Source organism: Gossypium hirsutum, chromosome D07 (genome assembly GCF_007990345.1).
Source record: "Gossypium hirsutum isolate 1008001.06 chromosome D07, Gossypium_hirsutum_v2.1, whole genome shotgun sequence".
Taxonomy (NCBI): domain Eukaryota; kingdom Viridiplantae; phylum Streptophyta; class Magnoliopsida; order Malvales; family Malvaceae; genus Gossypium; species Gossypium hirsutum.
In genome coordinates, this window is record NC_053443.1 from 55,089,866 (window position 1) to 55,114,619 (window position 24,754).

The 24,754-nt window shown below is 39.0% G+C and overlaps 1 protein-coding gene across 1 annotated transcript; it reads right to left on the reverse strand.

The window, feature by feature from the left end:
- Positions 1-481: 481 nt before the first annotated feature.
- LOC121219567 (uncharacterized) lies at positions 482-1,457 on the reverse strand. Its single transcript, XM_041097936.1, has 2 exons — positions 1,097-1,457; positions 482-979 (listed from the first exon to the last, which is right to left on the reverse strand). The coding sequence occupies exons 1-2, from the start codon at positions 1,163-1,165 to the stop codon at positions 701-703; spliced, it is 348 nt and encodes a 115-aa protein (XP_040953870.1). The 5' UTR covers positions 1,166-1,457; the 3' UTR covers positions 482-700.
- Between the last annotated feature and the right edge of the window lie 23,297 nt (positions 1,458-24,754).

Below are 24,754 nucleotides of genomic sequence, written 5' to 3' on the forward strand. Positions count from 1 at the left end.
TGGTCATATTTTGTTAATTTAATGTTATTTTCATTCATTTTAGACACTCAATTTTAATAAGTTTTCATTTTACTCAATAAAATTTTTTTAGTGCCCAAAATGAAACCGATTTTTAATAGCAGCTGACAATTTCAATATCATAACAAACTTCGTCATCATAGATGTCACAAACCAACTGTTTCCAAGTACTCTTTTGCTACCTTCATCAACCTTCGAGAATTCCATATTATTATGTAGAAATTAAAGAACTTGATCATTTCAATATTCAAAAAATACAACATTAAAATTTAATTTTGCAATATCCTAAAAAAAATTGTAAAAAAAAAAACAGGTTTGAAACTTTACCATATTCACAACATAATTTGCAATGCGTTATCCACCATTTCTCCCAATAAATGAAGTACACAGAATAATATTTTTTTGAGAATTTGAAAAAAATTAAGTGAGAAAAAAAATAATGAGGTATTTATAGATTGGAAATAAAAAAATCATGAAATTCGATTTCCAGTAATTTAATAGATCGATTGAGACAATGAGAAAATAAATTCAGTAGCCAAAGTTCAAAGCCTTGAAGCAAACAGATTATCTAATGATCCACAACAATCAAAATCTTTAACTTCTTAGACAAATTTTACTGTTATACTATCAAAATCTAGCTAGCTTGTAGTAACATTTTCACATAAAATCAAGAACATAACTTCTATACACAAGCTAAATAACGTAGCCAAGTTGGAGACAGTTCAAGAATTTGATCACCATGTTCAACCCCATTAAAAGCCAGCTTCGACATTTCTGCATCAAACAAATTATCTCCTGCTGATGTTCTCTTAGTCACCTTGGCCGGTTCCGCCGCCGCCATGTTCCAAGAAGAAGAAGAAGAAGACGGCAGCCGATTACACGATTCATCCCTTGACGACGAGTCTTTCCCCGTAAGGCGTTGTACCAGGCTCATAAACTCCTCGGGTCTAACATGGATAATCTTCGGCGACCTCAAATAGATCACCACAGGATTGATTACTTTACTGCTGCTACTATTGATTCGATTCCGAATATTAACATGCGATGCTTTCTTGATCAACGATGAAGAATGGCTAACCTTTAACGGTGATGGCCTTGGACCCTGCAACTCTGATCTTCCTCTAATGGAGTGCTTGATAAGACTCATGTTTTGAGACTGAACTTGGTTTTTTTAGCACATGCAAGCTTTAAAGATCAACATTAACCATGGGCTTATATTTATATATATATATATGTTGACAGTGCAAAAGTAAAGAAAGAGTCCAAACATATGCAAAGGGATTACAAGAAAATGGCAAGAAAAACTGGGTCTGTAGGTTTGAATAAGTCTTCGTAATATTATATTAGTATGGAGTTTTTGGTAGATTCTACCGGCTGTGGATTTTTCAAAAAGGGTGTTTGTTTGAAAACCTTTTGGTTGAGCAATCAATAGCAACGGGAAGATGACGAATTGATGAGTCAAGTCAAGGTCATTAATTATCTTATTTCTTTTCTTCTTTGATCTGTGGGATACCCAAATTCCATTTTTCTCCACCAACTTTGTATTCTTCTTGCAATGACATGATGGAATTTAATTTCAAACTACACTACCTTCAAATATACCCACAAATGTTAAAACTTAACCTGGTTTATGGAATAATTAAGTAGTAATACGTATCATGCCATTTTATCTCATGCTAACGTACAAAGTTTAGTTTTTTTTTTTATGAATGCTGTTGACACCATTTTTTGATGAAAACGGGTCGACTTGGATTTTGAAAAATGAAACGGGAGTCGCCACCAATCCTTTTTTATGAGGTGTGATTGGATCACCTTGAAAAGTGGTTGTTTTTTTAAAACGGTTTGATTTTCTTAAAATAACAGGTTTGGTCCACGAAATTCAGAAAAAACGGGTTCGGGAGTCGGTTACGCACGAGGAAGGATTAGCACCCTCGATACGCCCAAAATTGGTACCTTAGTTGATTACCTAATGTCTTAATGTCGAAAATTGAGAATTTAAAAGAATTTTAAAAATATGATCCTTTTATTAAAATGTTAAAAATTTTCAAGAAAAGGAGGATATTTCACGTTATTCGAGAAAAAAGAATCATATTCAGTAAGTTAGAATACAATATCTCAAATTCTCGATACGCGAATGAAAAAGTTTATTTAAGAAATTTTAGCCGTCTTGAATTTAAAAATGAGATCATAACCAGTAAGTTAGGATGCGATCCCTTTTTTAAATTTCGAGATCATTTAAAACTTGATTTTGAAAAGATTCGTGTATTTTAGATTCATCGAGAAAATCGAAACCCAGTAAGTTAGGGCACGATCTTCTCGAATCCAAACACGAAATGCCATTTAAAAAAAATCGTTACATCAAGTAAGATAAAACACAAAATCATAGTGAAAGCAAATTATAAATTTTTTATGCATGGTAAATAATAGAAGTCAACAAAAATAAAAAATAAACAAACAAGGATAAAGACATTTAAGCAAATAATAACGAACATGTAGATAAATAAATAAATCAACATGAAATGATAATTATAATAATGAATAAAATGGTGATATATGCATATGTATGTATGTTAGAAGCAAATTATACGGGGTAAAAATATAAAGTTAAATACAAAAAAAAGAAGTATATAATTATAAAATACATGTATATACATAAATAAAGAAATAGAAATGCTCATAAAAATAAAATATTCGTATGCACGTGTATTATATTGTTTATGCGTGGGTATAAATATTATGTAGTGTACGTATATAAATATATAGATATTAAATAAATAAAAAGCAGGATAGATATAAAATATTGAATATATATAATATAATATCACTATTAGATAAATATTAAAGTTTATAAATATATAGATTCGTAATAATTTTAGACGTATATATTATAGTATATAAGCACATATATATATGAATAATAATAATAATAATATAATAATAAATAAATAAATGAGCAAAAGAAAAAAAACATGATTACAAGAGACTTAAATCGAAATAAAACAAATTTTCTGGGCCAATTTAAAAATAAAAAGGGGCGGAAGGACCTAATTGCAAGCGCGCGTAAAAGCGAAGGGATCAAATGGGCAAATAACCCAATCGCCTCAAAACGCAGCGCAACAGTGGGCCAGATGGAGATAAAATTAAAATTATAGGGATAGATTAAAAATAAAAGGAAATAGCATAAAGGACCGAATTGCAATGCGTTTTAAAACTGGAGGGACTGAGCGCGCAAATAGCCCATCCAGCGAAAACACGCGGACCCTCCCCTCGTGTCGGGTCACCGCGCGGGTCAGGTTGGAACGGCGTCGTTTCAACGCCTGGGGCTATGGCGCAAAACGGCGCCGTTTTGAAATGCTTATAAAAATAAAAATTTTCTTTTTTGCTTCATTTTCTGCCTTTCCCTAAAAAAACTGAGTCTCATCCTCTTCCCTCTCTCCCTCACGACTTCTGGCCTTAGACTCAGGCCTCCGTCGCACCACCTCCACGGCCGGTGGCCGGAGTTGCGCGGAATAGGCTTTCCAACCCTCCTTTCGGTGTCCTCGAAGGCTAGGCCTTCTCAACCGAGGGACCGAGTATAAAAGGAAGAAACCTTCCTCCCCGTTCGACTCCGGTGACGGCGAAGGAGGGCTCCGACTCTAGCCTCCGAATCCAACAGGTATTTTCTTTTTTAGTTTAGTTTTAGTTAAGAAAGACTGTAGAAAAACAACAAAAATGAAATAAAATAAAAGGAAAATAAAGGAAACAAAATCGTAACAATAGAAAAAGAGACCGAATCAACCTTTTATTTTGATCTTTTTTATGTTCACTGGTGTTGTTTCCCCCCCTTTTACATTGAAAATGAATGGCTCTTTATAGCCGATTATACAAAGTCCTATTGTTGTTTTGTTACTGTTTGCTGCGTTTCTGTTTCTGTTGCTGCTTCCGTCATGTTTGCAGGTGTTCAAGGAGGTGATGGGAGCAGGTGGAGGAGAGATGGCTATGGGACGGCTGTGAACAGAGGGCAGGTGAGGCGGCCAGGAGCAGGTGCGGCACAACAGGGGGCTAGGGTTTCTGCCCTAGTCTGACTGGGTTTGGGGCCGGTTGGGCTTATTGGGCCGTTTGGGCTCTGCCAATTGGGCTCGGGTATTGGGGCTTAGTGTTTGGGCCCCGGGTTTTAATGGGTTTGTTGGGTAAAATGGCCTGTAACAGCTGCCCCTCTTTGCTCGTTGTCGTGTAACGAGAACAGAGCAAAGACTAAGAAAGACCAATTTTTGCCCAGTTTTGCCGAGTATTGACTTCTCTTGACGCTTCTTTTCAAGTAACTTTATTCTAGTCCACTGTGTCTTGTTGCGTCGACCCACTCCATTGTAACTTCCAAAAGACAAAACTTGTAGCTTCAATCCACTCTATTGTAGCTTCAGGGGGTAAGGTCCATCATTTTGACCCGCTCCACTGCAACTTCGGGGAGATCGGACTCATATCCTCAACTTGCCCCACTACAACTTCAGGGGGATAAGATTCGTGACTTCAACCTGCTTTACTGCAACTTCAGAGGGACAAGATTTGTGACTTCACTTCCATCTATTTTACTACAACTTTAGGGGAATAAGATTAGACATGATAAGAATCACTATCTTCTGTCCGCTCCGCTACAACTTTAGGGAGACACGCCTTATTGTTTTCAGTCTGTTCCACTGCATCTTCAGGGAAATAAGACTTGATGCGATCTACTCTGCTGTAACCTCAGAGAGATAAGATCCTTTAATCCGCTCCACCGTAACTTCAGGGAGATAGGATAGTGTCTTCGATCTGCTCCGCTGATAAGATCTCTTATTTTAATCCGCTCCACTGTAACTTCAGGGAGATATGATAGTGTATTCGATCTGCTCCACGGATAAGATCTCTTATTTTAATCCGCTCCACTGTAACTTCAGGGAGATAGGATAGTGTCTTCGATCTGTTCCGCTGTAATCTCAGGGAGATAAGATCTCTGGCTTCAATCTGCTCCACTGTAACCTCAGGGAGATAAGATCTGAAATTCTTTGGTCTGTTCCACTGTAATCTCAGGGAGATAAGACCTGATGTGATCTTCTCTACTGTAACTTCAGAGAGATAAGATCCTTTAATCCGCTCCATTGTAATCTCAATGAGATAGGATTACTATCCTTGATCTGCTCCGCTGTAATCTCAGGGAGATAAGATCTGAAATTCTTTGGTCTGTTCCACTGTAATCTCAGAGAGATAAGACCTGTATAATAAACCTAATTATGCCTAATGATTAGGATGACATGATGAAACAAATGCTCCTAACTTGACATATGTGAATGGTGTTTGCATGAATGCAGAATTTTATTTTTCCGAGAATGATCTCGCTTAGGTTATCACTACTCGAAGTTTATCAAGGTTTTGTGACTGATGTGCTACAACGTCTTCTCGCTTGACTGATTTTTCTAAGAAACATTTAGCCAGACTGTCCCTATTGTAAACCTCAAAGTTATATCCACTGGGACGCCAAAATTTGTACCATCATTCTCTCACAGCAATCTAAGGGTGGAAATGTGTGGCTTTTCCTCTGTCCTCTTTTATCACAATTCGGGGATATAGGATCTGAACCGTTCTGGTTTCCTACACCATTCTCAAGGTGTCGTACCAAAGTCTTATGAGCAAGTGAAGGCTCTCTTCTCCGAGGTAACCTTTTCCTATTGCCTGATGATCATTGCTTGCTTGTTCATTTAAGCTTTGTAATTAACACAACAGCTTGTCATTTTGTTCAACGAAATCTGAAAGGATAGTCTTTAACTTAGACTCTTCTTTCCTAGCTATTTCACCCTTTAAACTTGGTATTTTCTAAACAATAGTCATGTTTCAGGTCCTATATTATTTAGAAATTTTCAGAGTAATATGCAAAACTTCTTTCCTGAAAGTTCTATTAGTTCGTTAATCATTATTCCTATGCAACATGTTTGCAAAAGACCATAACAATGGATAAGAATAAAGCTAGTTCTGATCATAACTCGAATAAAACATCAAAGATGGCGAAAGAAAGGTAACAAAGAAGTGGATTGAGAATATGCATTTTCACAAAAGGAAAGGAAGAAAGAAAGAAATAAAAGAAATGTATTTTCAAGAATACACATAAGAACTAGGTGCCCCAGTTATCGCCGCTTGAGTTTCTCTGTACAAACTTTCCGAAGACCCTTCTAAGTTTGACATGTGTTCAGGAGATCTGCAATACTCTGTCAATGTTCCAAGACGTTGCATATCCTTTCTTATTGGTAAAGCAAGATCATCATATGCCCCTGATCAAAATTTGATCCGCTCAAGTCCTGATGTTCCAATCCTGCCCAATACTTGAGTCGCCCTTTTCGGGTTTTCGACTCAAGCCCTCTTTGGTCTCAAAGTGCCCTTTACGGGTTTTCACCTTAGCCTCTCCAAAGTTTTTTTTTTTTTTTTAGGAAGCAAAGCGCCCTTTACGGGTTTTCACTTTGGTTCCCCTTTCTTTCATGTGAAGTATTTCTTGACGGAGTCTGCGTTTACCGGATTTGGTAAACTTTTGCCATCCATCTCACATAGGATCAAAGCTCCACCAGAAAAGGCTTTCTTTACAACATAAGGGCCTTCCCAATTTGGCATCCATTTTCCTCTAAAATCTTTTTGCATAGGAAGAATCTTTTTTAGTACCAAGTCCCCTTCACGAAATTCTCGGGGGCGAACCTTTTTATTATAGGCTCGCATCATTCGTTTCTGGTACATTTGCCCATGGTGAATAGCTCTTAGCCTCTTTTCTTCTATTAGGTTCAACTGATCGTACCGAGATTGGATCCAATCGGCTTCATCCAACTGTAGCTCAGATAACACCCGTAGAGAAGGGATTTCAACTTCAATGGGTAATACTGCCTCCATTCCATAAACCAGAGAAAAAGGTGTTGCCCCAGTAGAAGTTCTAACAGATGTTCGATAGGCCAGGAGAGCAAATGATAATTTCTCATGCCAATCCTTGTAGGTTTCAGTCATTTTCCCCACAATCCTTTTAATGTTTTTATTGGCCGCCTCCACTGCACCATTCATTTTGGGACGATACGGCGATGAGTTATGATGCTTAATTTTAAATTTGCTACAAACTTCAGCTATTGTGCTATTATTCAAGTTCATCGCATTGTCGGATATGATCCTCTCAGGCATCCCATATCGACAAATGATCTCCTTCTTCAAGAATTTGCTGACTACTGCTTTTGTGACATTTGCATATGAAGCAGCCTCCACCCACTTGGTAAAGTAATCAATTACTACGAAGATGAAGCGATGCCCATTAGAAGCCTTTGGTGATATTGGCCCAATAACATTCATACCCCACATGGAAAACGGCCAAGGAGAGGTCATGACGTGAAGAGGTGAAGGAGGCGCGTGTATTTTGTCTCCGTAAATTTGGCATTTGTGGCACTTCCTGGCATGATCAATACAATCTCCTTCCATGGTGGGTCAATAGTACCCAAATCTCATGATCTGTCTGGCCATCGTGAAACCACTGGCGTGCGTCCCACAAATACCCTCATGGACTTCTTCCAAAATTTTCTTGGCTTCCACAGCATCCACACATCTTAACAGTACTTGATCCTTCCTTCTTTTATATAACACTTCTCCATCTAAGACATATTCAATGGCTATCTTTCTCAGAGTTCTTTTGTCATTCTCTGTCGCTTGATCAGGGTATTCCCGATTCTTCACATATTGTAAGATACTCCGATACCAAGGACAATCATCTTTTCCCTCCTCCTCAATATTGCAGCAATTAGCCGGGGTCTCAGAGATACTCATCTGAACAGGCCTCATTGCCTCAAGTCTATTCACCTGAATCATCGAAGCTAGAGTAGCTAATGCATCAGCCATTTGGTTTTCCTCCCGTGGGAGGTAATAGAAGGTGATATCGTCAAACTCCTCAGCCAATTCAAGAACTAGTTTTCTATAACCGATTAGCTTAGGATCTCTGTCTCCCACTCCCCTTTGAGTTGGTATATCACCAACGCTGAATCCCCGTATACTCTCAGTACTTTGATGTTCCGTTCAATGGCTGCACGAATGCCCATAATACATGCTTCATATTCTGCCATGTTATTTGTACAATCGAAGTCCAACTTGCTAGCAACAGGATAATGATCTCCACTTGGGGATACCAAGATGCCCCAACTCCATTACCCGTAGCATTTGAAGCTCCATCAAAATTTAACTTCCATACGTGATCCATTTGAGGATTTTCTTCAGTATTCGCCACATACATCAAGTCCTCGTTTGGAAAATCGAAATTCAAAGATTCATAGTCCTCCAAGGCTCTACTGCTAGGAAATCGGCTATTGCACTTCCCTTTATAGCCTTTTGACTGACATATACTATATCAAATTCTGAGAGCAAGACTGCCATCTAGCCATTCTCCCGTTCAAAGCAGTCATTCCATCATATATTTTAAAGGATCTAACTTTGAAATCAGCCAAGTCGTGTGATACAACATATACTGTCTCAGTCTTCGGGTTGCCCAGATTAGAGCACAACAAACTTCTCAATTGATGAGTACCTCATTTCGCAATCGGTAAATTTCTTACTGAGATAGTATATTGCCCTTTCTTTCTTTCCCGTCTCATCATGTTGGCCCAATACGCATCCCATGGAATTCTCCAACACTGTCAGATACAATATCAATGGCCTATCTGGACTTGGAGGTGATAAGACTGGAGTATTAGCCAAGTACTGCTTTATCTTATCGAAAGCCCTCTGACACTCTTCATCCCATTCGCCCGGATTATGTTTCTTTAAGAGCCGGAATACTGGATCACATTTCTCTGTCAGTTGTGAGATGAACCGAGCAATGTAATTCAGCCTCCCTAGAAACCTCGAACCTCCTTCTGAGTGCGCGGGGGAGGTAAATCTCGTATTGCTTTACTTTGTCTGGGTCAACCTCGATCCCCTTTTTGCTAACTATGAAGCCTAATAACTTTCCTGATCTGACTCCAAACGTGCATTTGGCTGGGTTAAGCTTGAGCTGAAATTTCTTTAACCTCAAAAATAGCCTTTTCAAGACCTGAACATGCTCTTCTTCCGTTCTAGACTTCGCGATCATATCGTCAACATAGACTTCGATCTCCTTGTGCATCATGTCGTGAAATAAAGTCACCATAGCTCTTTGATACGTTGCTCCCGCATTCTTCAATCCGAAGGGCATTACCTTGTAACAGAATGTTCCCCATAAGGTAATGAATGTGGTTTTCCTCATGTCTCCAGGATGCATCTTTATTTGATTGTATCCAGAGAAACCGTCCATGAAAGAAAACAATGAATAGCCCGCCGTGTTATCTACCAAAGTATCAATGTGAGGCAGTGGAAAGTTGTCCTTTGGACTAGCCTTGTTCAAATCCCTATAATCCACACACATTCGTACCTTTCCATCTTTTTTGGGAACAGGGACGATGTTGGCTACCCAATCCGAATACTTGACCTCTTGTAAGAATCCAGCGTCGAATTGTCTTTTGACTTCTTCTCTTATTTTCAACACAATGTCCGGTCTCATTCTCCTGAGCTTCTGTTGAACGGGTTTACAATCCTCTTTTATGGGCAGACGATGCACCACAATGTTAGTACTTAGCCCAGGCATATCTTGGTACGACCACGCGAAAACATCCTTGAACTCTCGGAGCAAATTAATGAGGTCTTGTCTTGTCTTTGCGGTGATTTCAGTTCCAATTTTCACCTCCTTTCCATCCTCTAGGCTCACTATTTCTAATGATTCCCTATGAGGTAGGATATGCTTATCCTCTTGTTCCATCATTCTTAACAAGTCCGGAGATGCATCATAATCTTCGTCATTTTCAAAGTCGTGGGATCCTTCTGAACACACCTCTTGCTCAAAAATAGGCTCCGTGTTTGAGGCAGCGTCACTCATGTCATTGATATCTGAAGACCTATGAAGGCATATCAAAGAATATACCAAGAATATAAATTTATGAATATGTTTGTGCAAAAGAATTACAAATGAAAGAATTATTTGTAAGACAATCAAACAAATGAAAAATATAAAAAGAAAAAAAAGACTGATCAAGATGAACGTTGACATGTATTTCATTAAAATAATGATATTTAGGCCCCATGCCTATTTCACAAAAAATTCATATTGTTTCTAGGCCAACAAACAACAGGAATGTTTTGAGCATTACTCTGAATAAGCCCTAAAGACTACATGGATTTCTTCAGCAGTCCAATTGTTTAGCTCACTTCCAGGCTCATAAGGGCAGATCTCCAACAAAGCCCTCCTTTCCGTTGCTTCTATGGCGTTGGTATAAACATTTTCCAACATTCCTCCCATGCCGCTACCGGACACTCCACATTCAGAATGGATAAATCCTCCCGACACAAAAGATGCAGATATGTGGGGAAAGGTTAAAGGCTCACACTTAGCTTCATGTCCATTCAAACGCGCCCTTCTTCTCTCTTGTCTCTTCTCTACTTCTTTCTTCTTCTGCTTCATGTCTGGCTTGTACCCTAAACCAAATCTATCAAACTTTTCCTTCGGCATTGGTGCCTCAATCCTTCCCTGAAGATATTTTCCCAATCCTTTCCCGGGTAAGGCTCCTCTTCCTACCATCAATCGCAATCCCATCTCAGTGGTCCTGGATATTTTCGGTACTGGAATTCTATTTCCCTCCGCAATAAACATCGCGTTCACAAATTCTAACGACCGAAAAGAACATTCTAGTGCCTCATCGTTGATGTCCACATAAGGTGCATCGCTAGTCATCATTGCAATAATATCCTCCTCTGCATCTATTGTTACCAACCGATCCTCCGATACCAACTTCACCTTCTGATGTAATGATGAAGGTACTGCCCCTGCTGAGTGTATCCACGGTCTCCCCAATAGACAGTTGTAGGAGGGTTTAATATCCATCACCAAGAAATCCACCTCATAATTGACTGGGCCAATCCTTAATGGTACCTCAATTCTCCCCATAACCTCCTTTTTTGTTCCATCAAATGCTCTTACTATGCTCTGGCATGCTTTCATGTGCGAACTGTCTATTGGTAATCGACTAAGAGTGGACAAAGGCAATACATTTAGTGCAGATCCATTATCAACCAAGGCCCCGGGAGTGTGTACCCTTTGCATCGGACAGTAACATGTAGGGCTTTAGTAGAACCTCTTCCTCCGGATGGTATTTCATCATCACTGAAGAAGATAAAATTATCAGCACCAATATTGTTGATCAGCCGATCCAGCTTGTTTACCGAAATATCGTCAGCCACATATGTTTCGTTTAGCACCTTTAATAGTGCATTCCGATGTACTTCCGAGTTTAAGAGTAAAGCTAATACAGAAATGCGGGCTGGCTGTTTGTGTAGTTGCTCCGCAACACTGTATTCACTGTGTTTCAAAAACTTCAGAAACTCCTTTGCCTCCTCTTCTTTTATTGGTTCATTTACCAATGGCTCAACTTCTACTGCTTTCCCTTTCCTCTGTTCTTTCTTCCAATTCTCTTCCCTGGACGACTCTGCTTGAGCGTCATATCTTTTTCCATTGCGCGTGTAAGAACCTATTTCCTGATTTCTTTCTGCTTCTTTTCCCAAAACGGTCACATTACACCCGTAATTCCACGGCACCATTTTGTTATCCCTATAAGAAAATTTGATGGTTTCTGGATTACAATTTTCGGTGTTACCTGAGCCCTAACCTCATTATCCTTAGGGCGTGAGATAATGACCACAGGATGATTTGGAGCCTTTGTTCCCAACTCTGTCGCGCATATGCTCCTCATTTCTTTCGCATCTTCGTAAAACCTCATCTCCTTGTTATCCATCATGCTTTGAACCAAAGCCTTAAATCCTTCACATTCTTGGATTTCGTGCCCTGTTTTATGGTGAAATTCGCAATAATTTCCCATCTCATGCCCTTCCTCAGAATCTGAAATAACCAAACCTCTTTTCGCCATTTCTTTCCAGACCCGTTTCAATGGAATTTTTACTTCAGCAATGTCAGTCTTGACTTCTTCTCCCGTACCTTCGCTAACCATATTCACCCCTTTATCTGCGTGATTAGGTAACGGATTCTTTGCGTTAGGTGAGTCGTCAAGTTTGACGACACCCAAATTGATAAGTCCTTCTACTACCTTCTTGAAGGCAGTACAATTTTCTATCGAGTGCCCAGAAATTCCCGCATGATAATCACATTGCGCATTCACATCATACCATTTTGGATACGGGGGTTGTAGAGGACTCAAGTAACGAGGAGCAACAACATGTGCATCGAATAAAGTCTGATACAACTCCTTGTATGACATCGGGATTGGCGTGAATTGGGGCTTTTCAGTAGTTTGCCTAGCTCCTGACTCTTGTCTTGATGATCCCTGTTGATTAGCAACCACTTTCTTTGGTTGATTCACGGTAATTGACCTACCATAAGCATTCACATTATTCACTTCATTTTCTCTTTTCCTCGGGGGTGCCCTCCTATTATTTTCTCCTCCATCTATTTTTCCACTTTTAATGGCATGCTCAATCATTTCACCATTCATGATTATATCCGAGAAATTTTTTGAAGCGCTTCCCAACATGTGAGTGATGAACGGGGCTTTCAAAGTATTAATAAAAAGCGTCGTCATCTCTTTTTCCAAAAGCGGTGGTTGGACCTGAACCGCCACCTCTCGCCACCTCTGCGCATATTGTCTGAAGCTTTCGTTCGATTTCTTCTCTAAATTTTGCAGAGTTATCCTGTCAGGCATCATTTCTGAGACATGATTGTATTGTCTCAGGAAAGCCTGTGCTAAATCCCTCCAAGTAGCAATTTTAGCTCGGCTCAGCTGATTGTACCACTTTGACGCCGCTCCCGTAAGACTTTCCTGAAAGCAATGTATTAATAATTGATCATTATTAATATGCCCCGTCATTCTTCTACAAAACATAGTAATATGGGATCCTGGGCAACTAGTCCCGTTGTATTTCTCAAATTCCGGCATCTTAAATTTGTAAGGGAGCACCAAGTCCGGAACCAAGCTCAGATCCTTTGCATCTATTCCATAGCTTTCGATGCTTTCTATTGCCCTAAACTTCTCTTCTATCCATTTCCATTTCTCCTCAAATTGTTTTGGAAATTCCTCCTTCGCCTTGTCCTTTTCAACCATCTCGTCAAGATCTGGGACAACAATATTATTTGGGCTATCACCGGGATTAAAGCCCGCTCCGGGTTGAAAATTCATTGGGATTGAAGCATCGCCCTGGAACTGCTGGGGCCTAACCGACACAGAGGGTCTCCGTGGATGCAGCTCAGTCTGTACTTGCGCATGCGGAGGCGTGAAACCTGGAGGATAAAATGGTTCACCATTGTTTTCTTCTTCACTAACAATCACAGGACCTTTACCCTTATCTACTCCCTTCAACAATTGCGTCATCTTAGCCACCAGATCATTTTGGGACTCCTCCATCTTTTGCACCATGTCACGCTGAATCTTTTCTATTTGCTCTTTCATTTGCGCCTGCAACTGGTCCTGCATTTCTTTTTGAAGTCGTTCTAGCTTCTCCAACCTTTGGTCCATAATTTTTGTCTTAGCTCGGGTACCGTAACTTTGTTGGTTTTCCAGGTTAACTGAAATGATTTTATTCGATTAGGTTTTTTTAATGGTCATTAATGCATATGATGTGATGCAATGCATGAAAAGAATGCAAAGAAAAAGAGGCACTGATTCTCATTCAACTTCATTAGAAAACTTTACTAGATAAAGAGTTTCTTTACATAAAATAGACTACATATATGGCTTTGCCCTTACACTCAAAGCCTTAACCTTTCTAAGAAGCCAAGCTAACTCTCGGCCCCTGTCCGACTCTAACTCATACTTCAAACTTAATAGATCAGCCTGAACCGCTAGAGTTTGCAGATGATCAGCTACTTCGCGCACTTGAGTCACCGCCTCTCCCATAATATAATCTCTTTCTCCAATCTGCTCTTGAGACTGACGGAATTGTCTTTGCCACTGCTCATTATTTTCTTCCAGAAGCTCTATCCGGATTTCACTATTTTGCAATGCATTCTCTAGCCCTCCTATCTGTCTGTCTAAGCTCGCCCTTAATTCAACCGTAGCATTACGATTACAGTACTGGTGAAGCGATCTTTCTAGTTCAGTTATCCGGACCTTCAACTCCGTCTTCTCGTCTTGGCAAACTAGTAGACTCTTTCCCAAGGCGACTTCTCGAGCCCGAGTATCCTGAAATTTCTTTTCCCATTGATTAACTTTCGTCTTTTCCTCCTGAATTTCTTGTCGCCATTGCTCTGGCGTTTTACCCAAGCCAGCAGCTCTTACCGACCTACGCAACTTCTTGTAATCTGTCTTTAGGCTGTCCAAATCTTCTTCTGCTTTGTTCTTTCCTTTTCTCAATTTATCGGCCTCTAATCTTTGAATGTCCACATCCAGTCCTAACTGCATTTTTTCTTCCTCTAGTTGTTCTATCTTCTTCCCCAATTCTGAACTCCTTTTTTCGAATTCTTGTTTGATGATTTCTATCTCAGAAGGCAAAACTTGTAAGTGTTCCTCTAAAGATCGAGCAGTTTCTGAATTTGACGCCGGGATGTTGTCGTTGATCCTTTGATCACGCCACTGACCATACTCGGGGGTAATTGTCGGACCCACGGCTAAGATCTTCATTCGACGAGTCTGGTTCCAGGCACTAGATATTTCTCGAACCTTCTTCTTGTAATTGTCCTCCCTATAGGAAAAATCACTATAAGCCAACCCCTGGGTTGCTGGTATGAATTGTCGTGATCTATACTGTCTTGATACGAGTAGAGGAGCATATCCGATAGCTCCCCATATCCCGAGCAGCGGAACCCAGTCAAAATCTCCACATCGGTACAATATCTCATCAGGAATTAACCAAGGAGCCCTCCATTCAATATCTTCATCTTGGAGATTCTGGAGTATCTCTATCCATTTTTCTTCTGAAATATCATCCCGTCTTGGCGTGGCCACCAATTCTCCTAGAGGGGAGTAGCTATCGGAGAATACCCGATAAGAGACCTTTTCGACTTTCCAGAAGTGGCTATGGAACCATGCCAATAAGAGCTGCGCGCATCCAATAAACCTTCCCTCCCCTGCTTTTCGACACGCATTCAGGGATCTAAAAGTTTCAGCGAGTATTGCCGGAACCGGTGTCACCCCTTTACTAAGCCGATCAAACAAATCAGATACAGCCTCGTCTATGTGTCCTAAAGCTTTGGGGAAAACCACTAGTCCATAGATACCTAAAGCGAAGACATCGACCCTTTTCTTTAAGTCAGGATGTACAAGCACCAAATCTCGCAAACTTTTCCAAGGAACACATTTACTGTCGCCTTCCTGTTGGATCCGAGCAGCGACCCACTGCTCGCTCATCCCAGTGATGTTCATTAATTTCTTTAACAACGGAGGGACACAAGCAGCTCTGGAATAAGCCTTGTCGACTTGAATCTTTAGGCACCGAAGCAAGGTCGTATACTCCTCCACAGTAGGCTTCAAATCTACTTTCCCAAAAGTGAAACAACTGTAGGCAGGATTCCAGAACTGAGCAAGGGCTCGGAATAAATACTTGTCCACTTTGACACTAAGCAGATAAGGTAGGTCACCGTAGTTACAATAGAACAGCTGCTTGGCCTCGACATCCCATTGATCCCAGACTTCTTTCATTTCTCGAAGGTCATTCTGGATTACACTGATACGGGTAAAATCCCACAATTCTGACACGTACCCTTTGGTAAGACTATCGCCTTTCTCCCGTTGTGTCGTTTCAGCCCATATTCGCACAGCCGCATTATCCTCTACTTTATCAACAAACCCCTTTTCCATGATAAGCTTTCTACTGAGAAACTGAATGTAAATCGACACCTCTTTTAGAATGAAGATGCCATGCAATCACAAACAAAGTAAATTAGCATTAAATACAGAATAAGATTTAAAATAAGCGACAAATGAATACAACATTCATTTAGGTAAGCACTAAAAATTTGGAGTAGCTCTACCTAGGTCGGTTCCTATGGCTCATTACATGTGGTTTGGTTCTAAAGATAAGGTACCTGAACCAGCAGATTCCTCGATCTTTACCCATTATAGGCTCATACAGACCGAGTTCGGTTCAGGGGAATACATTTCCCTATGGCCATGCGGAGATGAAAATCTCACGAAGACATAGGTACGGATGTATCCCGAAAGCGATTCACTATCCCATGCGGAGGTGAAAACCTCACGAAGGCGTAGTTTCTCACTCCCACTTAAAAGGGTGTGACCAACGGTTATGTAATGCAATGTGCAGAAAGAGTCAAAAACTTAAACTAACACAGCAATTATAAACCACAACGATGAAAATTGTAATAAAGATCAATGAAATGCGATGAAAGGATCGTATATTTAAACCAAGTTTTTGATTTTCGACAAAAAGACAAAAAAAATAATCAACTCGTGGCTCGACTCAATTAACCTGTCCCCAGTGGAGTCGCCAAGCTGTTGATACCATTTTTTTTTGGATGAAAATGGGGTCGACTTGGGTTTTGAAAAAAGAAACGGGAATGGGAGTCGCCACCAATCCTTTTTTATGAGGTGTGATTGGATTACCTCGAAAAATGGTTGTTTTTAATAAACGGTTTGATTTTATTAAAACAACAAGTTTGGTCCACGAAATTCAGAAAAAAACGGGTTCGGGAGTCGGTTACGCACGAGGAAGGATTAGCACCCTCGATACGCCCAAAATTGGTACCTAGTTGATTACTTAATGTCTTAATGTCAAAAATTGAGAACCTTGAAGAATTTTAAAAATACGATCTTTGTATTAAAACGTTGAAAATTTTCAGGAAAAAGGGGCATATTTCACGTTATTCGAGAAGGAGAATCATATCCAGTGAGTTAGGACACAATGTCTCGAATTTTCGATACGCGGATGAGAAAGTTTATTTAAGAAATTTTGGCCATCTCGAATTTAAAAATGAGATCATAACCAGTAAGTTAGGACGCGACCCCTTTTCTTAAATTTCGAGATCATTTAAAATTTGAGTTCAAAAAGATTCGTACATTTAGATTTATCGTGAAAATCAAAACCCAGTAAGTTAGGGTACGACCTTCTCGAATCTAAACACGAAATATTATTTATTCAAAACCAATTTTGTTAAATCGAGTATAATAAAAAAAACACGAAAACCGTAACAAAAAATACGAAAGCAAATTACATTTTTTATGCATGGTAAAACCATAATGAATATGAAAGTATAAAAAGTATAAAAAATACGAGCAATAGCAATCAAAATAAAATAAATAAAAGAACAAACCAACAACTCACAAAATAACAAATGTATAAGCAAATAAAAATAAAACATTCTCTTAAAATAATCATGAGAACTTAAATAAATAAGTAAATAACAAAAAGATTAAAATTATAAAATATAAAAGTATATATATAATAAAACAATGTAAATATGTACATATGTATTTTAGAAATATAAAACCAAAGATAAATATGTATGTATGTATATACACGAGTAAAAAAAATCTATGTATATAGATATATTCATTATACACATGTAACAAAGTTTGAAAAATAAGAAAGATATAAATAATATCAATATAATATAAATATAGTAATATCAATATAAAAACAAATATCTTTGATATTAAAATAAGTTAATATAAATAACATATAACAACAGTAATACACATAATAATAACCATGATAGTATCAAATTTATTAACATTATTAATAAAATAACTAAAATAAATAAACAAATCGACTAAACTGAATTTAGAAACAAAACATGGGGTCTAAAGTGCAAATAAATAGAAAAGGGCTCCCATGGACCACAATAAAATGCGCTGCAAGAGCAAGGGACCGATTGGGAGAATATCCCCAACTTCTAGCCCGTCATTTCATTCAGGACCGAATTGAAATAAACGCAAAAACTGCGGGGCCAAATTAATAAATGCCAACGAAAGGGTGAAAGGATTAAATTGAAGACAAGCATAAAAGCGGAGGACCTGGGTTGCAAATAGCCCATTGAACGGAAACACACGGATCCCCTGGAATGGGTCGGGTCGCGTGCGGATCCTAAGGGCCAAAACGGCGCCGTTTTATTACTGCTATAAAAGCACCCATTTCTTTTATTTTTTTCATTTTTTTCCATCCCACACAAAAAAACTGCAGAAAGCTCTCAAAGCTTCCCTATGCCTTCCAACGGTTGGGCTCTCGCCGCTGACCGTCCGTCCGCCGTACCGCCACGAAATCGGCGGCCAAAGAAGCACAACAAAAGGGTTTTTAAAAGCCCTGCCTCCAGGCGACTTGAGAGTCGGGTCCTTGAACCCCCACGAGCGCCGGGACTGGGGCTCACAATCCCTTCCCGAAATCGGTCCTGATAACGGAGAACGGCCCTCCGACGATGCGGTCACGAGGCATTCGGTAAGCCCCTCTTTATTCTTTTTGATTAATAGTCTTTTTTTAAAAAAGATTTGTAAAACGATAAAATAAAATAAAAAATAGAATCGAAAAAAAGAATAAGAAACAAGAACCTCTTTTATTTCCCTTGATTTCTGATTCTGATATGCGTTTTTTTTACAAAGAAAGATTCAAGCCCCTTAAACATAATAGGTCTGGCCTTTTATAGCCGAAAGAAAGAAATAGAGTTTGTCTTCGTTTCTGCTTGCGTGTTTGCCATATTCTTTGCAGGTGATGTGACGATGGCGGTGGAGTTGGTGGCTACCAGAGGAGTGGCGGTAGGTCTGGGGCAAGTGGGCGTGGTGACGGCTGTGAACAGAGGGCAGGTGAGGAGGCCAGGAGCAGGTGCGGAGCTAGGGTTTCAGATTTTCTGAAACCCTAGTTTTGGCAGTTAGCTTATTGGGCTAAGACATTGGGCCTCGGGTTTGGGCCTGTTCTGTAATGGATTGGGTAGGTTAGGTTAATGGTAATTGGGTCTGTTTGTAATTGGGTTCCGGGTTAGGCTAGTTGGGTAAGTTAATTGGTTTTGGTTCAATTGTTAACAGGTTTTGTGTTTTGTTTTTGCTTGGGCTAGAGGTTAATTGGGCCCGGGCATGAAAATTGGGCTTGTACAGGTTTTTAATTTAATTAAATTAGGTTAGGGTTTTTAATTTAAGTAGGTTAGGATTTTTAATTAAATTAGGTTAGGTTAGGGTTAGGGTTTTTAATTTAATTAAATTAGGTTAGGGTTTTTAATTTAAGTAGGTTAGGGTTTTTAATTAAATTAGGTTAGGTTAGGGTTAGGGTTTTTAATTTAATTAAATTAGGTTAGGGTAGGGTTAGGGTTTTTAATTTAATTAAATAAGGTTAGGGTTTTTAATTTAATTAAATTAGGTTAGGGTTTTTAATTAAATTAGGTTAGGGTTTTTAATTAAATTAGGTTAGGTTAGGGTTTTTAATTTAAGTAGGTTAGGTTAGGGTTTTTAATTTAATTAAAAAAAGGTTAGGGTTTTTAATTTAATTAGGTTAGGTTACGGTTTTTAATTTAAGTAGGTTAGGTTAGGGTTTTTAATTAAATTAGGTTAGGTTAGGGTTTTTAATTTAATTAAATTAGGTTAGGGTTAGGGTTTTTAATTAAGTAGGGTTTAAGGTTTTTAATTTAATTAAATTAGGGTTTTTAATTAAGTAGGGTTAGGGATTTTAATCAAATAATGTCAAAATAACTCGGAAAAAATTCTATTTGTATTACATCGTCATAAACTTCTAATTCATTACATCAAATGATTAATTTTAATACGGTAATCAATGTCTATGACCGGGGGATTCAGTTCCACATGGCGGCCGTCGACGGTTACGCGCTGGATTCCTCCTTTCTCTAGCTTCCAGCGGCAATTGTTGTTCCTCCGGTGGGGATTCTGGTTCTTCCGGTTCGGCATCTGGTTGTCGGACTTGGGACGATGATCCACCTTCAAAGAATAGTGTATGTGGAGGTGTTTGCATCATGAACGGCGACGGAGTTTGAAAGCCATGCGTTGCTGGCAATTGGTAAAAAGGAGAGCTCCCCGACGGCCCCCCTTGCGACCCCTCCTGCGCCGATGGCCTAGTTATCGGTGGTCCGCTCGGCATTACAGGAAATGGAGCTGATCCGGGCATTTGGCTCCAACCTGCCATAGGATTCGGAAAAGGATACATGTACGGGTTAGGGTACATATAAGGGCTAGGAAACATACCTGGCATCATAGGGAAAGGTGAATGCGTGGGTATCATCTGTTGAATGGCTGCGCCAGGTGACTGCGTTGGTGCTCTCGTTGGGGACGGTGATTGCATGGTCGCTGATGATGAACCGGGTGAATGTCTGGGCCTCGTTGAGGGGCTGCCCTCGTAGTTTTGTCCCCTTGGATTTTGAGGCCCGTGCCTTTCCCTTCCGACACGTATTTGCCGCCGCCTCTCCTCCGGCGTAAGTAAATACGGCTTCCCATGAGCCCTAAACCATGGCATGTATTCTGGAACGCACGCTAACTCGGGAACGATGATTGGTTCCCGAGTAGGTAGATATTCATTCCGATTTTCCCACATTTCTGTGTACACTGACCAGTACAACGGCCAAACCGTACCTAATAGCCGAAGGTCGATTTTGTGGTGCTCGTCAAACTCCTCAGGGTCTGCAGGGATCGGTTGTCTACATTCAAACTGTCGTAGGACTCTGTCTGTCTGGTGGGGCTCCACGGTTGCATAGTTGATCAACACCACTTTCACGTGCCAAGCGTTCGGATTTTGTAAAAACTCTTCCGGGATTACTGCCCGGACTGCCGGATCCTCGTATGGTGTCCATTGAAACTACATGAACATGATAGAAATATTACATATATATAATACTAAATACTAAATATCAATCCACTAGCGAATGTATGGAAATATCTATTTGCAATAATACTTACTTCTGCTTCCGAGCGTTGCTCCAATAGAAGCCGTATATCTTCAAGTTCAGTCGGTATTCCACGATAACTTGCCGGATGGTTCCACCTAATTAAATAAATTTTTATCATTCTTTTATTCTTACAAAATCTACATATCAATTTCAAAATGTAATATAAAATTTACCTCGTTACGAGTGGGAATGTATATGGGTGGTTCACTCGAGGACGTAGAAATGAAAGCGAAACTGTGCCCATGATTGCAGTAGTGACAGGCAACCTCCGATTTTTGCTCTCCTCGGTTTGGTCGCCCCGCACATCTCCCGATATAATGTTGCCAAGACGGCAGACCCCCAACTAAATTCACCGGCTGCTCTAAAATCAACGAGTTTTAGCAGCCACCTTAGATGTACACGGCTCCGTGATGTGTCAGCCATGAGATAGCCTCCAATTATTTGAAGAATGTATGATCGAGCATATCGGATTCTTTCAATCTCGGTTGAATTTTCATTCAGACCGGGGAAGGTGGCACGTAACCAGCCCATCTCCACCTTACCTCCATTCATTTTATCCGGAACGGCGCCCAAAAGCTCGTAGCACACCGCCTCCCAATTGCTAGATTGGGTAGACCCGGTCACTGGGTGCCCATCCACCGGCAATCCCAAATGCAGATGGACATCTTCTAAAGTGATAGTGCACTCTCCACATGGAAAATGAAATGTGTGCGTCTCAGGTCTCCACCTATCGATCAACGCACTGATCAGTTTCGGCTCCAACTTGCATCCCCGGCCTACCGTCGCCACGTGTCAAAATCCCGCTTCCCGCAGGTAGTTCTCTACTAACGGTGATGGAGCATGCATATTTCGAATATTGCATTCCAATACCCGATCTTCAGCCTTTTATAACAAAAAATATATTAATAAATATCTAAAAATACATAAATAAAAATATCTTTAAAAAATTTAAAATTTAAATTTAATACTTACCATGTTCATTTGCTCCACCGATATGTGATTCCTATCAAGATGAATCAATGATCCGGCCATTGTTGAAAATATTAAAAATTTTAAAATTATTTAAAAAAATAAAAAATTTTAAAATTTTCTTAAAAATGAAATTTAATGGAAAAAGAAATTTAATATGGATTTGGAGATTTTTTGAAGGAAATTGAGAGGATTTTGGAAGGAATTTGAGAGTTTGAGAGAATTTTGGAAGGAAATTGATGGAAATTTTGAAGGGAATTGAGAGAAATTTTGAAAGGAATTGAGAGAATTTTTGAAAGAAATTGATATTGAATTTGTTTGTGAAAATAAAAGGGGTGGGGGGTTTATATAGTAAAAAAAATTTGACTGTTTGGGGGGGGGCAACGGTCAATTTTTGACCGTTGGGCACTGTTCACGCGCGCGTCGACATCGCATCCACGTCAGCAGGTCGCGCTGATGTGGACGCGACCTTCTGCCCCGTCCCCTGACATCGCTCCGACGTGGCGCGATTTTGGGGGAAACGGCCCAGTCCGGTAAATAATTAAAAAACCGGCTTATTTCAGTAATTTTATAAAAAAATTTGCTTTTTTGGTAAATCTCTCTACTAAATACACAAAATTCCCAAATATACTAAAATTTAAAATAAAAATGTTGATGCGGTATAAAATTATTAAAAATATCTTTTTAATATTTGTTTTCCATGTTTGAGTTATTTTTTGATGTATTATTATATTTGTTTTATGATGATTTTTTTGTTATATTTCACTTTTCATATTTTATCATGATAATTTTTGAATTTCGGAGCTTGGATTTCCACCAAGGGAGCATCACATAGCTGTAAAGTTGTTTTAAGTCATGTCATGATTTGGATATATTTATAACTGCAATTTGATTGAAATAAAAAACCCCCCATATGTTATTTGAGTTTAAATGGATGTAAGTTTTGTTTTATAATTTCTTACTACATATTGATATGTTTTGGCACATTTTTAAGTATTTTTGAATTAATTTTTGGTTCCAAAAGTGTTCGGTCCCCTAATTTAGGTATCGGCACATGTCAGTATCTTGGGGTTGGGTATCGACACTTTAATATTTTAGGTATTGATACATGATTCTGAGAGGTACCCATTGCAGTATTTTGAATGTTTTGAACTCGTTGAGACTCGATTTTGATCCCAAACACCTCCAACTATTTATAAAATACTTCTAAATTATTTTAAGCAAATTTCTAAAACCTCAAGATGATTTTATTTTAATTACACATTATTATTTTGACGTTTTTCAAAGTTAATTTCTTTAACGAGTTGAAATAAGAAAATGTTGATTGGTTCTTTAATTGTACTTTGACCTAACATGTTTCCCAAACCTTTAAAAAATTAATCAAATTGACTTTAAAGTATAAGAACATGACATGGAGAAGTGTAGAAGCCCAAATTTGCTGGGCCCATTGTCCAAATAAAATAAAATACAACAAATCCAAAATTCAATCCCAACTACCCAAACCTTAAGCCCAAAGAAATCAGCCCACAAACTTAAAATTTCAGCAGCAAACCCTAGCTAGCCGCCGCATGCCTTACGTGGCCTCCTCGTCTGCCACGCCTCCACTCGCACGCCTCTGCCACCACTGTCGGCCACGGGCACCTGCAAAGCCAACAAGTAGACGCAACAACAAAGAAAAAATAATGTAAAAAAACAAAATAGATATAAAAGCATTGGTAATCGGGTTATAAAAACCCCAAGCACTGCTCATGTATCTTCTTCTTCGATTTTCCTTGTAAAAACCCACATCCGAAATCTAAAAAAGCTGAATAGAAATTTTAAAAGGTTGGATCCTTGCTATTTCTTCTTGGTTTTCTCTTATTTATTTGATCTTATTTTGTTTTATTTTTTTTTCTTTGCAAATCTATTCTAAAGTAATTAAAAAAATCAAAAAAAGAGAAAAGAAAAGAATACCTGAATCGGCCCTTGGACTGGCCGGCAATGGTCCTTTGCCGTCGTCGAATTCGGGCTCGAGAGGGGCCAAAGGTCTTGTTTTCTCCTCGACTCCCCTTCCAAAAGTTCAGGCCCTCTAAATATGCTTCAACTGCGCAGATCGGGAACTCCGTCGCGCGACGCCGGCCACCGGCCATGGCGGCGATTTGGAGCGGTCGAGAAAAGGGATTGAGGGGTTTGGGATCCTCAGTTTTTTTAAAAAAAGAAGAAGAAAGAAATGGGGGCTGATTTCTCTTTTTTTTAGGGTTTTATTTTTTCTATTTATATAAGATTCTAAACTGTGCCGTTTGAAAGCTTGGAGAGCTGCACATTTTTGTCTTAATGGGCATTTTACGCAATTAGTCCCTCCAATTCTGTGGACATTCGGTGCACTCTTTTATTTTCACTTAATTTTGGCCACATAATTTGGCGCCCGTTATTATCATTATTGTTTTACTTTATGTTTATGTATTTATTTATGTGTCCATTATTATTTTAAAAAATGTTTTAGTTTTTTATGTTGTTTATTTACTTGTTATTGTGTATAATTGATTTTTTTTGTTATTTTTGCTCGTATTATTTTTACAAGCATTATCGTAATTGTTATTCCGTCACATCAATTTTTACCCGAATTCGTAAAAAAGAAAAATTTTGGAAATAAAGGCAATACTCGATACTTGGGATCTTCGGGAGAATTGGGCCCTAACGTGCTGGGTTCTAATTTTTTTTGTTGAATCTAAATAATCGAGAATACTCTTTAATAAAAAGCATAAATAAAAACTCATTGTCGGGATTTCAATATGTTGTGTCCTAATGCATTGGATATGACACGTGGTTTTCTCGATACGAGGATTTTTCAAAAATAAAGGTAATATTCCGTATTTAGAAAATTCGAGAGATCGTGTCCTAACTTACTGAGCTTCGATTTTTCTCGCG